This window comes from Phallusia mammillata, chromosome 1 (genome assembly GCF_965637545.1).
Source record: "Phallusia mammillata chromosome 1, kaPhaMamm4.hap1.1, whole genome shotgun sequence".
In the NCBI taxonomy this organism is placed as follows: domain Eukaryota; kingdom Metazoa; phylum Chordata; class Ascidiacea; order Phlebobranchia; family Ascidiidae; genus Phallusia; species Phallusia mammillata.
Window position 1 is genome coordinate 24453471 of NC_137252.1, and position 16184 is coordinate 24469654.

At 36.8% G+C, this 16184-nt stretch overlaps 3 protein-coding genes across 4 annotated transcripts; all 3 read left to right on the forward strand.

Annotated features, from left to right (window-relative positions):
• Positions 1-169: 169 nt before the first annotated feature.
• On the forward strand, positions 170-3589 carry LOC145218840 (lymphocyte-specific helicase-like). The gene has a single exon (XM_080086247.1). The coding sequence runs from the start codon at positions 249-251 to the stop codon at positions 3102-3104; it is 2856 nt and encodes a 951-aa protein (XP_079942373.1). The 5' UTR covers positions 170-248; the 3' UTR covers positions 3105-3589.
• A 41-nt stretch (positions 3590-3630) lies between these two features.
• LOC145218851 (small ribosomal subunit protein uS5m-like) lies at positions 3631-5212 on the forward strand. The gene is made up of 3 exons (XM_080086257.1): positions 3631-4259; positions 4465-4595; positions 4740-5212. Exons 1-3 carry the CDS (start codon positions 3631-3633, stop codon positions 5132-5134), a joined length of 1155 nt encoding a protein of 384 aa, XP_079942383.1. The 3' UTR covers positions 5135-5212.
• An 816-nt stretch (positions 5213-6028) lies between these two features.
• Positions 6029-15145, forward strand: LOC145218823 (dermatan-sulfate epimerase-like protein). 2 transcript variants are annotated; one of them, XM_080086233.1, is made up of 11 exons: positions 6030-6582; positions 6781-7102; positions 7324-8263; positions 8446-8618; positions 8755-9406; positions 9800-9928; positions 11696-11891; positions 12071-12241; positions 12612-12730; positions 13018-13305; positions 13571-15145. In XM_080086233.1, exons 1-11 carry the CDS (start codon positions 6172-6174, stop codon positions 13719-13721), a joined length of 3552 nt encoding a protein of 1183 aa, XP_079942359.1. In that variant the 5' UTR covers positions 6030-6171; the 3' UTR covers positions 13722-15145. The 2 variants fall into 2 exon arrangements, with proteins under 2 accessions (XP_079942366.1, XP_079942359.1); XM_080086240.1 differs by lacking the exon at positions 9800-9928 and having other exon boundaries at positions 6029-6582.
• Positions 15146-16184: the final 1039 nt, after the last annotated feature.

Below are 16184 nucleotides of genomic sequence, written 5' to 3' on the forward strand. Positions count from 1 at the left end.
GAATTTGTTTTGTGCTAAATGGTACGGAGATGGACAAGTTTATACAAGTTATCAATTTGGGCCATTATTAAATCAACGTGTATGTGCGAATTTATGACAATTGATTAGTCACCAAGACGAGTTTTCAATACTGTTTAATACTTGTTAATATAGTATGTGCCGATGGTCATGTTATTTAAGATATTAAACCTTGATTGTAGGTACATGAAGACAATTAGGTGATTATTTTTACCAACTGTGGCAAATTGATGATGGTAAAATCAGAGCCAGACAGTATTGTCAGCAGTGACTTTGACAATGATTCAAACTCTCGCCAAGTTTTTTGCGTGGTTGACTCCAACTCAAATCATTTGGTGCCAGAGTTTATGGAAGGAAACTCCAACTGCAGTGAAGCCTCTTCACATAGCAACAAGGTTGTTACACCAAAGACTGAAGATCTTAATGCAGATAATGAAGAAAGCAAACTGACAGTAGATGAGTTGTTTGCTTCTGAAGAGAACAACAAGTCAGAAGATGTGGAGAAGAGTGATGAAACAGGGCTACTTACAACTGCTATGATTAAAGAAGAAGAAACGTTGCTTATTGAGGGAAAAAAAGAGGAAGAACAAATCAAGAAAAAGGCACTAGAACAGTGGAAAGAAATTTCAGAGGATATGCGCATGACACAATTACATCACTTGTTAGAAAAAAGTAGTATCTATGCAAATTATCTTTTGGGCATTATCGAGAAGACCAAAGAAAAAAAGGAAAAACGTGCGAAACGCAAAAAACAGAAGCTTTTAAAGGCCAGTGAAAACAAGGAAAAACCTAAGGTTGAAACTCCAAAACAACAGACAAGAAAACGACCAAGGAGTCAAGAGGAAAATGTGGGAACTCCTGCAAAACAAAAGCGCAAAGAAAAGGAACAAAAAGAAAATCAAGATGGAGTATCGCACCCTAAGGCCGACTTTGAGGTTGGAGAGAAAGTTCAAATTCTACAAAAGGCGGATAATGAGGAAGACCTTATCAATGCAAAAATTGTTGATACTTGTTATGTTGATAAAAAATGGAAATATTTGGTGCATCATTTAGGAACGAAGAAAAACAAAGACAAATGGGTTGATAAATCGGTTATTATCACTGACATAACCAAAGATGATGAACAGGAACCAAAAAAATCAAAGCGGAGTCTAACTGATCAAGAAAAAGCAATTGCTAAAATTGATCAAGAATCACTACTTCAATCAAAGTTGCATACAGGTACTCAATCACAGAATGTTATTAACATTGTAGATGGTGTTAAATACCTAAATGACACCCCTATTCATGACTCACAACCTATACTGCTTACTGGTGGAATTCTTCGAGATTATCAAGTTGCAGGGTATGAGTGGTTAAAAATTCTCTTTGAAAATGCTGTGAATGGAATTCTTGCTGATGAAATGGGATTGGGCAAAACTATTCAGTGCATAGCCCTGATAGCTCGACTGGTCAAAATTGGTGTACCTGGACCATTTTTGGTCTGTGCACCAATGTCAACCATATGCAATTGGATATCAGAGTTTAAAAGGTTTACACCTCGTATTCCTGTAATGTTGTATCATGGCAGTGCAGTTGAAAGGCATATTCTTCAATCTAAAATAGATGAGAGAAGCCCTGATCTAAATTGCTGTCCTGTGGTTGTTACTTCATATGAGATTGTAATGAGAGACCGTGCTGCATTGTCCAAGTATTCCTTTGATTATTTGGTGATTGATGAAGGGCATCGAATTAAAAACATGAACTGCCGCTTGCTCAAGGAACTAAAGATGTTGAAAGTATCTGCAAAACTTCTTTTGACAGGAACACCGCTACAAAATAGTCTAGCTGAATTGTGGTCTTTGCTAAACTTCCTGCTTCCTGAAGTGTTTAATGATTTGAGCACATTTGAAGCCTGGTTTGACCTGACCAAGATACAGAAAGGCAGCCAGTCCATTAATTCCGACAAGGAAAAAAATGTGATACTAATGCTGCATAAGATTCTCGCACCCTTTCTTTTGCGCAGAACAAAGGCTGATGTAGATTTGGAACTTCCACCCAAGAGGGAGGTTTTGGTTTTTGCTCCTCTTTCTGACACCCAGCACAAGTTTTACCAAGCTTTGACAAATCGAACCATCCGAAAGTATTTGAAAGACAAGGAAGGTCCCGAAAATAAAGAAAATATACACAAAGTTTCTGATGACTTTACTGATTCAGTTGGACATAAAACACGAAGTTTGACTCTGGAATCACGCATCCAACAGGAAAAAGATGAACGAAACCTATTTGACCCTGATGCAGTAGTAAACATTTCCCTTAACAATGTGGTCATGCAGTTGCGAAAATGTTGCAATCACCCATACCTAATTCAATACCCATTAATTCCGGGCACAGATATATACAGAATTGATGAGGAACTGGTAACATCATGTGGAAAGCTCCAGTTGTTGGATCGCATGCTTCCTGTTTTGCAGGAGCGAGGCCACAAAGTCCTACTTTTTAGTCAAATGACTAAGATATTGGATGTGTTGGAAGACTACTGCCGTTTTAGAAAGTACAGTCATGTGCGTCTTGATGGGTCAACCAAATGTGAAGTCAGACAACAATATATTGACCAATTTAACAAGGACCCAGAGGTGTTTATGTTTCTTCTTTCAACACGAGCTGGTGGACTGGGAATAAATCTGACTGCAGCTGACACAGTAATCATATATGATTCGGATTGGAACCCACAAAATGACCTACAAGCACAAGATCGATGCCACCGCATTGGGCAAACAAGGCCTGTTATTGTTTATCGCTTTGTTTCAGCCAACACAATTGACCAATATATGGTTGAAAGAGCTGAAGCAAAGCGAGTGCTGGAAAGGTTGATCATGAATCGGTCAAAGTTCAAAGGAAAACTCGATGAAGACATTAAATCTGATCAATTGACATCAGCGGCACCATCTACAAACATTTTGACAATGTTAAAAGATTCTGCAAACAGTGAAAAGTCTTGCCGTCCAATTTCTGATGATGATTTGGCCAAGATTCTGGACAGAAAATTGGTTATGTCAGCAAGTGATGAAAATATTGGTTGTGGACTGTTTCGTGCTTTGGATTAATAACACATTAATGCCTAAATCTTCAAAAACTTTGTGTCTGAGATATTATGTTGTGGTATTTGTACAAGTAAATATGCCTTTTCAACTAAAATTTAGCCCAAATTAACATAGTAAATTATTAAACAACCATGATTATATCATTAAGCTTGTTCGGAACCCTCCTGCATGTGCACCTTCATGTAGATTTGATCCTCAAGTGTTAGTAGATGCTGTTAGTTTTACTGTGAATTGGTCATTTTGTTTTCACTTCAAAATTCATATTCTGCTTTTCAAGTAGTACATCCATCTGTATTTTGTAGTTTTGTAGCAAAATAAACACTGCCTTGATGTATGAGATATGTGCCTTTCCTTGATGTATGAGATATGTGCCTTTTCATTATTGGTTTTTTGTTGCAGCTTTTTTCTTTGCATGTAAAATGACAGGATAAATCCAAGTAATTTTTTTGTGTGTGCTTAACTAACCACTTAAATCTTTTTGCATTTAGGTATCTTTTGATAAAATGTATCCTTAATTTATTGAATCATCATGCAAAGTGTGACAAAGAAATTCAACCTTTTTAAAGTTGCATTTGCTTCAGCAATTCAGTTGACAAGGCAACGCCATGACTTTATAAACCAAGTGACTGCTACTGCATTATGGAATTCTGTTTCACCTACAAAGAAAAGGACTGGACGTGGAAAACGTGGTCAGGCAAGAAAGAAAGTTGATCTGGGACGACATAAAGTATTGGGTGAAAATGAATTGGGAATCGAATGGCCTGGGCTTAATGCAAAAACTGAAAATAAACTGTACAAACGTACTAGAACAGAGCAGCAGGCATATGTAGAGGATCGCGAAAAATTTAAACAGGGTTTTCGTAGAGAGAAAACAGTAGTACGAGGTTGGACAGGTGCCCAGTGGGGTGGGTTAAGGATTCCAGCACCAGAGTCAACAGAAGACAACTCATTTGAAGATTTTCAGTGTGTTCTGTTGCAAGCTGCAAGGGTGGCACATCGTGACAAAACGGTTGGAAGGATTTATCGCCTTCGATGTATGGTGGCTGTTGGAAATGGCAAGGGAGTAATGGGTATTGCAGGTAGTACATCAGCCAACATCAGTGCAGCTGTCAGAAAGGCAAGAAACAAGGCTTTTAGAAGATTGCATGTCATTGAGAGGTATGGAACACTTGTTTTGTGTCTGCCTTAGTACAATTGTTGTTTTTCTATTTTACCTATTTCAGTATAAACATACAAACATTTTGGGTTAAAAATGTGGACATTTTTCTTGGTATTTAGCAGGGAAATTATTTTCTACATGGTACACCACTTATACCACAGTTGGAAATTTAGTTTAAAATAGGTGTATATATTGTTTTTCTAGGTATGAAGATCGTACAGTGTATGAGGACATGTTTGTTGCTCACCATCGAACATGGATGCAAATCAGGAAACAGCCCAAAGGTTATGGCTTACATTGCCATAGAGCTGTGACTGATATTTGCAAGTTGATTGGTAGGTTTCATCTTACAATAAACGAAAAATATATGTGTAAACAAATTGAAATACACAGTTAGGGCACAAACAATCAAAAGCATTGTTAGCAACAACTCCATTTTCATTTTTAAGAAATCTAAAGTTGTAAATACTGTTTTGCAGGGTTCAAAGACATGTATGTCAAAACCTTTGGATCGACTACAATGCTGAACTTGATGAAATGCTTCCTGAAAGGTATACTGAAACAAGAAACTTATCAACAAAAAGCTGACCGATTGGGATACCATGTCGTAGAATTAGACCCCCGCCGTTGTAACTATCCTGTCGTACTTGCATCACCAAAAAAAGAAAACGAAAAAACGGTACCAAATGATGAATATACAGAATACATGAATCAAGAACTTTTAGTAAGGGATGTCAAGAAACAGAATAAATCGTCGTGGTCACATTTTTACAAAGCCATTCACAGCAATAATCGTGGAATTCCTGTTCCAAAATGTCCATGGCTTCCTGAGGAACTCACCCAATTGAAGTATTTATCACTTGATAGTTCCTAATTCTAACATGGAACAAAATACGAAATTGCTATGTTTGTGTGTGAAATTTTGTTATCCTAATACATTTTCTGAAAGACATGTTCGCAAAATCTTACAATCTAGGAAAAAATCAAAATGATTTTATGTTTACTGTTGACAAATGTTACAAGTTTTGGGTAACTTTGGAAGGTGAAACTTGGTAGCACAGCAGTATCTACAATTCTAAGGTTGTCAGATCAGGAGAAGCAGGTTAGAATATTGGTAACTTCCCCACTTGTGTAGTTTATGTAAACTCAACTTTTATTTTCCTGCGGCTCCGAGGCCCTCGTACCGCGTGCTACTTTAATATGAGATGCAAAAATACATTTTGTGGTGTTGGATGGCAATGGCATATTTTGAAAAAATGATATCTATGTAAAGGAGGACGTACAAAAAGAAAAAGGGACAGCTGTGTCCACCGATGCATGAAATAATTTTTTACCGCACTTTACGAAACAGTCGAGCGAAAAAAGATGTTCGCATTTTCGCAACCTGGCACTAAGATTTTGGTTTAGCTGCCACTGATTTGGGAAAGTTTTTAGCATACTTTTTTGATGTTATCAATTATAGTTGACGTACTAATTCTTGATGTATATTGAGTTGTAGGTTTTATATTAGTTATGTCTGCAGAGGAAGGGAGGGGTATCTGAAATATACAGGACCACAGTTTGAGTTTATATTGTTTGGTCTTCTCCTGTTATGCTACCTGTAATGAGGGTAGCGGATAATTGCGTAGAAAAAGATATTTTGTGTTTAAGTGAAAGAAAAAAAACTGCATGGGTCTTTTTCTGTTAAAAATAGTAATGTTAGATCACATGTGTTAAGATATACATATTATGTTGATATTAAAACTTGTTCAATAATGATCCAACAACAGCTTGACAAGAATGTTGTTCATTTTCAACAGTTTTTTCAGGCATCTTTGTTGCAACTTGCTTACTGTTGCAATGAAGTTTGTATGTACGCCACATGTTGTTTTATAGTATCAGTTTGTTTTGAACATTTTGACACAAAGCAACATGACAACATTCACATTTGGTTTTAATAGTCATCCAAAAATCAATCGAAAAACTGTCGGGTTCAACAAACTCTTGCCGATAGTTGTTGCTGTGTTGTTGTGCATCTGCACAGCAACTGCATCAAAACCTTTGCAAAGTAATGATAGGGATACTCAAATAAGTCATCCACTACTTTTCTTCAACAAAGAAGATGTGCCAAAATTACGCCTTAAAGCCAAAACAACACATGTAAAAATTGCAAGGATTTTGCAAGATGCTGGAAAGGCTTTAACTGGGGACAGCATCCACGTTCTTCCACCAGAGTCAGCAGAAAAATTTGCATCAGCATGGAATGAGATTTATGGAAATAATTTGTGTGCTTTTGCAATGTACTGTGTTTTATACCCGGAGGATACTAAAGCATTAGAGCTGGTGGGTTGTTTTAAAGTATCTGTTTGTTTTTCTTTCAGATTTATGTTTATTATCAGAAGGCAACCGATATAACTTTATTTACTGTGAAACGATAGTCTTAAAATACTATTTGTTGCTGTTTATAAGGCTTGTATATGGTAAACTGTCTTATGCTTTTGGCATTGATTTTTAATACCATGATTTTTTTTAACAAAACAGATAAAAGTGTTTATGGACCGCATGGTGTCATACCCTGACTGGTATGTTGCTGCAAGTCGGGGGGTAGATGAGGTTCCGATTGGCCACCACTTAGCAGGATTTGCGACTGCATTTGATTTTCTGTATGACCAGTTGGAACCAAAGAGAATTGAAAAATATCTGACTAAAATCAGAGAAATCACCAGACAATTGTACACTGTAGTTTACAAAGTCAGATCTGGATGGGCAAAACAACTCATTCACAATCATGCACCAACTAATAACTTGGCATTGCTGCTTGGTGCAATGATTCTTGAGAAACATGAAGCTCCAAATGGACCAGGTACTTTTATTTGTATGTTTAAACTTTTGCAAAAAATCTTTAAATGTTAGGCTAAGTTTTATTTTTACACTTTATTTATATTTATTCATGGCCATAACTTTGATTTTAGTACTCACTTACAATACAATCTAAAATGCTTTAATTTGTGGAAAGTTATCATTATGGGATCAGGCCAAGTTTTTCACTTGCAAGAAGTGGGATATTTTTATTTGTTATTTCAGCAAGTCAATGGAGGGCCCTTGCTGTTGATCATTTTGAAAAAGGGTTGTTCCTCCTTTCATTTGTTGCTGATGGATCCAGCGATGAAGGTGTTGCATATGGGTCATACTCATCAAGAGGATGGACACAATATGCTTTTCTAGCGAAACGACATTTTCAAAAAGATCACAGCCAAAACCCCTGGTTTTTACAACACTTTTGGTTTTTCTATGCGACAATCCTTCCTGGTTACCAACGAACTGTTGGCATTGCCGACTCCAATTATAATTGGTTCTATGGACCAGAAAGCCAGTTGGTATTTCTAGATTCTTTTGTCATGCGAAATGGCTATGGTAATTGGCTAGCTGACAAAATTCGCCAAAGTAAGCCTAAAAATCCACCATTAGCTCGGGCACCATCCCAGAAATGGAGTACAGTACATACTGAATTTATTTTCTATGATTCTACTATTGCCCCAGTTCATCCACGTCTTCCAAGTGGAACAAAGCTTCATGTGTTTCATGATTGGGGTGTTGCAACATATGGAAGCGGTCAAGCTCATTCGCCTGGCAATACCTTCTTATCGCTGAAGTCGGGAGCAATCCATGGTGAAGCTATATCACACATTGTTGAAAACAACCTTTTGTCATCTTTTGTGAAGCAGTGGAAGACATTTAATGCTGGTCATGAGCACCCAGACCAAAATTCATTTGTTTTTGCTCCAAATGGTCGTTTCTTTATCACTGAAGCACTGTATTCAGTTAAAATGACTTATCTAAATAATGTTTTAACATTTTGGCCGGACCAAACTTCAAAATGCAATACACCATGGGTTGGACAAGCTGGAGAATGCTCTCGTTGGCTAAATTATCAAGCAATTCCAGCTCCAAGAGGGCATATAGTGACAGCAACACAATCTGGAGAGATGGTCCATTTGGCTGGGGAATCAGCAAATGCTTACAGGTGTTATTTTGTTGTTGCTCACATTGATTTTGTCAAAAGCTTTGTTTCTGTTTTTATCAATGTTTTGTGAATAATATGAGTTTCAAGCTAAAATTTTGAACCCCAATTTCACAAGTTATTGAAAAATAATCAGAATCCTTACACAGCTATAGACTAAATCACACTATCGTGTTTTCATGCAGTCCACATCTTGGCTTAAAGAGCGTTCAAAGAAACATGATTCTTATGCATCCTGAGGTTTTGTTGCTGGTTGATAGTGTTTATCTTCAACCAACAAGCAAAATGACAAGAGTAGCTACATATTTTCACAATATACTGAACTCATTTCACCAATACACCCATCTTGGGTTTAATGGTTTGTTACTTCACTTGCTTTAAAGCTTTTTTAGTAATGTTAGGTAGTTTGCTTGCACAATACACTTCTGAAACAACATTTTTTAGTGTGAAGAACAAAACATATATGTTAGAGTAATGCAGTTACATTTTTTCAGGAGCTCAAATGGTGTTTCCAGAAGGTCCATACACATTTTTCTGGTTCCAGCCTGGAGGATTTTCTCCACCTGGTTCACTACAGAAGGAAAAAATAGCCTGTGAATCAAAATTCCGAACAACCCACTTTGTTAATGTTACCTATGATTTGCATCCTTCTGGAGTGACACACATTGCATATTTATTCACTGGGCCCAAGATTAAGGTCCAAGAAGCATCATTTGTAATGTCACAAGTTGATGACTTCACACACATTGGTCTGCGTTTTAATAATGTGAACTATGATGTCACTATTGCATCACTAACCATGGACCTTGAGAAGCGCATGGTTGCATTTGGTTTTGGTGCGTTTGCTTCTGTAAAAACTGAAAGCAAAAACTATGTGTTTGGGCAAAGTCATGACACACCGGTTACATGGGACCGCTGTGATGTCATCAACAATGACGTCACTGGTCTGTCAACAAATTTGGTAAAAACACTGGTATCAACAAATGATCAAGAAACCAATGCACTAGTTTTGGCTAAGCACAATCAAAGCGACTCGAGTTTTTTCGGAAACTTGGTAATGTCATTTCTGTTTGCCATGCTTGCAATGCTAATTTTTGCTGGACTATTTTTCATCAGACGAAGGCAATATGTGTCAAGTAGAACAAGGTATGTTAAAAAGATTTTCGTATTTTTTTAACACTTTTGTGTTATATTTACTTGGGTTTGTTTGTTCTTGTTTTATGAGCCAACCTGCAGGTGTCGCCTGTTTATGTGTTGAATACTTTTGTTTCACATTATTATTGTCATTAGTTAAGTCTAAACTCTTTATAACTTTACACGATTTGTGTTGTCTTATTTTACTTTAACTTGTCCACCACATTTGATCGGATAGTCAAATGTAAATCGAATGAAATTTTTACTCAGGAAGATGCAAATGTCAAATATTGGTTTTAAACTCTTAACATTAAACGCATGTCAATTTGACACCCACTTATTTCTACACTTGTCCAAGATTTGTAAAAAAAAATTTAAATGCCAATGTTTGTAAACTTTTTTCAGGCGATTATGTCGAGTTGGTTGTGTGCTTGGCATTATCTTCTTGATCTACTTTTACAAAATAATGTGTGTTAATTGTCCATTCAATGAAAGCGAGAGGAGTTACATGCAGTGCTCTATTCCAAACCCCATGTAAGAATTTTTTTAAATCGTTTTTTGTTTTGTTGCCTGTTCTACAGCAGGAACAATTATGGGTCCCCTTCCCTGAAGGGGACACATATTGATTTTACTCAAATTGTTTGTTATGTTTTTTCTTTTTTTTTCTCCCCAAAGTTTGTCCGACTCGTTTTTCCATCAAATGTTTGATGGATTTGGCTGAAATTTACACAGATGGTAGATTTAGTTATGTAGATGTGCATCCCACTTTGTTTTTGTTGATAACCCCAGTATTTACCCCGCTAGGCCCCTAAACTGGGTATTTTTCCCCGAAGTTTGTCCGACTCGTTTTTCCATCAAATGTTTGATGGATTTGGCTGAAATTTGCACAGATGGTAGATGTAGTTATGTAGATGTGTATTCCACTTTGTTTTTGTTGATAACCCCAGTATTTACCCCGCTAGCCCCCTAAAATGTTTTTTTTTCCGAAGTTTGTCCGACTCGTTTTTCCATCAAATGTATGATGGATTTGGCTGAAATTTACACAGAAGGTAGATGTAGTTATGTAGATGTGCATCCCACTTGTTTTTGTTGATAACCCCAGTATTTACCCCGCTAGCCCCCTAAAATGTTTTTTTCCCGAAGTTTGTCCGACTCGTTTTTCCATCAAATGTTTGATGGATTTGGCTGAAATTTACACAGATGGTGGATGTAGTTATTTAGATGTGCATCCCACTTTGTTTTTGTTGATAACCCCAGTATTTACCCCGCTAGCCCCCTATAATGGGTATTTTTTCCCCAAAGTTTGTCTGACCCGTTTTGCCATCAAATGTTTGATGGATGTGGCTGAAACTTATACAGATGGTAGATATAGTTATGTAGATGTGCATCCCACTTTGTTTGTCCGGATAACCCTAGTATTTACCCCACTACCCCCCTAAAAGGCGTGAGTTTGTAAACAATGTCAGAATTGGCCAAAATTTGGATAGCTTGTATGCCATTTATAGGTGTCGATTGTTCTGTTCAACCCCATAGCCCTAACATTTACCCCACAAGCCCGCAAAGTGTAAAACGTATTTGTATGTTATTGGGCACCACAAACAAAAGATTTCTGTGGCACAATAATGTTACAAAAGCAACCAGTTGTATGTTACTCGTTTGTGACTTTGTGGGTTGCTTGGTGGACGATTTTGCGCCATGGCAGTTAGGGGGTTGTTAACAGCCTTATGATGTAAGAAACATTAACGGTTGTTGCTCAAAACACCTCTAGTGGTCGAAATTTTAAACATTGGCAGATTGGGCTGAAATTTTGCAGTACTATTGATTGAGTCATTGAGGTTTCATATTTTTGAGTTTGTGTGTGTTGAACCTTGATTAGTTATCCTACTAGCCCCCTAAAATGAGTTTTTGATTTTACATAGTTTGTACTCCATATAGCATATTTAAATATGCACAGTACCAATCACTGTGTTTGTCTTAACAATACCAAACTTACTCATTGTTATCTATTGAAATGCATTATCTCCGATGTGTGGGGACCCATGAGTTTTTGCTCGCAGAAACAACCAAGGTTATAAAAGACAGTGGATGATATGGGACCCAGTGTAAAATATGTAAACGAAGTATATTAATCTTTTAAAATAGGGTATAGTGTATGTGCAAGGGCAATATGTGCTAAGCCACCCTTCTAGTTTTAAACATGTATAACTGGTGCATTGCATTTATAAATTTATATCAAAAATGAACCTTTTGGGCGTTGCAGTCAATCACTTTTCGTGCTAATGACATGTTTATTGTTTCTAGTGAAACTCTTGTCCCAGAGGTTCCAGCAACAGTTTTTGTAGCTTCACTTCCTGGATCGGGTGGTGAACTGTTACAACACATATTTGCAAATTCGAGCGAGTTCCTTTATATCCGGGGCAGGGACATCACAATGCCTCTTGTAAACTATGATGTTGCAAAGTACAATCCTTGCTACTGGCCAACCACTGGCAAAGAGGTAAGAATTGGAAATGTCACTAAAAAGCAAACAAAGTGCAAAAACAAGAGGTAAAAAGTTACCCATTGAGCGCTTCATTTTTGTTGTGAAGTAATACCAATGGTTGGTGGTTTGTGAACTTTTGCGGTGGCCACTATCTGATATATACTATTGTTATGTGTAAAAGTATTTATGTTTAGGCACATCCCAGGACAGCTGCCTGGTTTTCAATGATATCAGAAGAACCAGAGTTATTCCTTGAAAATTTGAAAGGAGACAAGAAATATTTAAACACATTAAAAAAATCCTATGCAGAGCTGAACTTACCAAAGTTTGTCATCAGCCTTCTAAGTGGTTTTTGGAATTCAAAGGTATATTTCAATATTTTTTTACTAACCTGAACAAATTGAACAATGCTATAATAACTGCTACAGTTATGCTATAACTTGTATTAGTACGACAAACTGAATTCGGTTAATCCGGATTTTTGCCTAATTCAGATCAAACTTGAGATACAAATTTTATGCAATGTGGTAAAGCTTTAACTAACTGACATCAGTTAATGTGGATCTTCACCTAATGCTGAAAGATTTTTTGGTGCAAACGGGCTGGATTAACCAAGGTTTACTGCATTAAAAAAAGTTGTGTTGCCCTGTTTAAACCACAAACAGACCTAGGAATCTGTCAAACATAATATATATCCCCAAGGAATTGAATAAAATGTTTTCTATCCTGTTTAAGCTGTCATGGATTTTGAAGCAAGCACCAGACCAAACTCGCTTCATATTGGTTGTAAGAGATCCCCGTGATTGGGTGTATTCACTCACACGTGAAGATTTAAATGTGGACAACCAGTTGCTGTAAGTTGTACTGTATGCTGTTGTTGGTCTGTTTTGTATGCATATGCTGCAAAACACAAACACCGTAATGGTTAAGTGTTGTTGTTTTTGTAGGGTATACTAAACCAGGTATTTTTAACAAGTGGGTTCAAGACCCCCAGGGTCACTTGCACTTTTTGTGGTAGACTCATGCAAAACTTGTATTTTGTAAAAGCATTGTTAAATCCTTTCGCACTGATTCAAAGCAATTAAAGACCTTTCATTTTTCTTTTTTTTTCTCTTTGTGGTCTTATTTATGTTCATTTCAGCCAATACCAAACCGTTCATCGCATTTTGACTCCTGAAGCATTCAAGTGTTTGAGGCCATCTTGGCTGCCCTGGGAGTTCAGGGATATCAGCGAGCACAATCAGGCCAGTACTGTGGAGCAACTGGCTAAAGTGTGGGTGGCAGATGTAGCAGCCATGTTAAGAACAGGTCGATCATTCCAAATTGTTCGGTATGAAGATTTGTTGCAACAACCAGAACAAGCTGCAAATAAAATTATGGCAAGGCTTGGAACCACAATAACATTGCCTCAAATAAATAAACTTGCTAGGTAAGTTTTTAGCTTCTATTGCAGCCAAATCTGAATAGCAGCATAACCAGTTTGCCTAGCTTGTAGCACATGATGCAATTACAATTCTTACGCAATTAAATGAACTGTGTGATTAACCATTTTTGTATATACCTAACAATGCGGAAATTGATATTTAAAAATCATGTTTTATTAGCCATGTAGTACATAGTATTGACAATAAGCCCACCTTAAACAGATTTATGCAGCAATCTAAATGTTACCCTAACATAAAATGGTTTTACAGAGCTGTACGCAGTAGACACCTTTCTTTTGGGCATGAACCAGCAGTTCACCACCACACTGTGGACCAATGGAGGGACAAAATGTCATTTAATGATGTTCGAGCTATTGAAAAAATATGTGGTGACATGATGGAAAAGCTCATGTACATTTAAAAGTCTGTAACCCAATGGAAATGCTTGTTTTTAAAAAAATTGTCGCTGCTTGCTACCTACATTGCTTTTATCAACAGTATTGTGTCACATTGTAGTCTGCTATAAATGTCAGTGTGTGTAAGCCAGGGGTTCCCAACCGGTGGTACGCGTACCACTAGTGGTACGCGAAGGGTTTTCAGGTGGTACGCGAGTAGCTTCTGTTTTGTTCACAAAAACCTCAATTTGCAACTTTATATTTTGTTTGTCTGGTTTTGTTTACAAAAAAAACAGTCCCCAGGCCTATTGTCATTGTTACGTAACTATTCCTGTTGTTTCGTATCATTACCATCTTCAAAATACAGGTCATGTCAATTCTCAACAAAAAGCATAGTTGCTACTTGCTATGAAAAGCCGAACAACGCTGCGGCACAGTGGGCGTTAATTATGTCAAATGATTGCTCTTGATAGATATATCTACTGTTTTGGTGCTTAAGATAGCGTTGAATGAAATATGATTCAAACAAATTAGTTGTTCTGCAAGAAGTGGTACCATAGAGCACTGTAGAGTGTAGAGCACATTAGTGCTCTATGGTGGTACGCGTGGCAGTGCAGAGCGTCCAGGTGGTACGGGATCGTAAAAAGGTTGGGAACCCCTGGTGTAAGCTAATAGTTTTATAAAATCGAACTTCCACCAGATTTGAAGCAATGTGGAAAGCTCATTGTTATGAAATAGAGTTCGCTTAGTGTGTATTTTGCTTCGATTTTCATATCATGTCAAATTTATTTTCAATTGTTATGATGGAACTGTGTTGATTTTGTTTTTTATTTCATAATGGCTCCACTGTTACATTGTACTGGTCAAGCACACACATTTGGACCTAAATCCTGTCAAGCACAATTACTGCTTTTCTATTTAGTTTTGTTTTTACTCTACTCATTTCAGTTTTAATTTTGTATGTAGGAATACTTGCAGTATAAATCACAAACTATTTGTGTTCAAACATATATTCACGATGCTGTTAATTTTTTTACCTGGCTGTATGTAAATTGCGTTGTTTTTTTATAAATTTTGATGGCCAAAAGACATTTTTTGTCAGCTTGTAAACTTTCTGCTTTTTATTGACTTGTTTCGTCATCAGTATCTGTACAAAAAATTCATTCTGTGTTTTGTGGTACCTGTTTTGTCTGAAATTTTTAGGCTTAATTACCTCAGATTCAGAACAAACATCCTAATGTGATAAGCCTAGTGTTTTTGAAATGCAGATTGCTTTGTTGTATCCTATGTTTTTTTAGCGAATCATTTTGAAGCAAAACTGCATTTATATGTTCTGTCATTGCTACTCAGTGTTTGTGCGTTATTTAAAATTCAATTTCCGACCATATATGCTTCACGCTAATGCTTTTTTGATTTTTGTTTTGTTTGCCAATACAAATTAATTCTATCATTTGTTTTCTTTCGTCCATAACGAGTTTATTTAAGTACTTTAGGCCTCTACACTAGATGGCGCATGTAATCTAAACAAATTAAGCATTTTTCGTCGCAGCATAAAAGTCGTTTTTATGGCATTGGATAACTCATGGCAATCGGGGACACTTAAATTAGGCCTTTATAACTAAACACAACTGCAAGGCAAATGAGCCATCTTCAAACGGCCCATGTCAAAAATTCGGTGACATAGTTTCCATAACATTGGTCACTAACTAAGTTAATAGACATATTTTTAGGATTTGGCTGTAGTAGAGAGGTTTTTATGCACGGAACTCGCCGAAATGGTTCGGGCCGACACCGAATATTCGGCTACAAGGTAGAAGAGTTAGTTTATAATGTTTAAAATTGGCGGTGTTGGGGACATCAATGTCATACAACAGTGGTTCCCAAACTTTTTTGTTGCGACGCCTCTGGAAAAGTTTTGTGGACTTGCGACGCACCAGCGAATAAAAGTTAATGAGGAAACTTATTATTAAAGTTGTGTTTAATGATACAACAACAAAAAACCACCAAACGGAACTATTCTGCGATGCCCTTGGAAAATTGAAACCACGCACCACGGCGTCGCGACGCACAGTTCCAGAACTACTGTCATACACTCATAAAGTTCGGTTTCGTTAAAATAACTGCGACACCTACATGGAGTCCAAATGATCGCACATTAAAAATGATTAAGGAATTTATAAAACATTTTAAAGAAAAGTGTAGTTTTTGTGTTATTTTTGTACAGTTTTTTATTACAAACGTTGTAACAATTCTGACGCTGTCACAATTAGTTATAACATCTTGTTATATTTACACCCAACCACCATACGTTCTGTTCCAATGTTCCGTCCTTAGTTATAACTAAGAAATAGATTTACTAAAATTAAAAATAACTTTCTGTCATCCAATTTGTTTTGGCGCGAATTTTAGGGGATTTTTTGTGTCAAGCGAAAGCAAAAAAACTTCACTGACATGTTTAAAAAGTTGTTGTCACTTTTGCCAAGTCTTAA

Bases quoted from the DNA above. Each gene is read 5' to 3' on its own strand.
- LOC145218851 (XM_080086257.1), top strand. From the start codon at position 3,631: ATGCAAAGTGTGACAAAGAAATTCAACCTTTTTAAAGTTGCATTTGCT. The intron at 4,260-4,464 runs GTATGGAACACT...TTGTTTTTCTAG, and splicing joins AGATTGCATGTCATTGAGAG to GTATGAAGATCGTACAGTGT. The intron at 4,596-4,739 runs GTAGGTTTCATC...ACTGTTTTGCAG, and splicing joins TGATATTTGCAAGTTGATTG to GGTTCAAAGACATGTATGTC.
- LOC145218840 (XM_080086247.1), top strand. From the start codon at position 249: ATGATGGTAAAATCAGAGCCAGACAGTATTGTCAGCAGTGACTTTGAC.
- LOC145218823 (XM_080086233.1), top strand. From the start codon at position 6,172: ATGACAACATTCACATTTGGTTTTAATAGTCATCCAAAAATCAATCGA. The intron at 12,242-12,611 runs GTATATTTCAAT...ATCCTGTTTAAG, and splicing joins GTGGTTTTTGGAATTCAAAG to CTGTCATGGATTTTGAAGCA. The intron at 13,306-13,570 runs GTAAGTTTTTAG...ATGGTTTTACAG, and splicing joins CAAATAAATAAACTTGCTAG to AGCTGTACGCAGTAGACACC.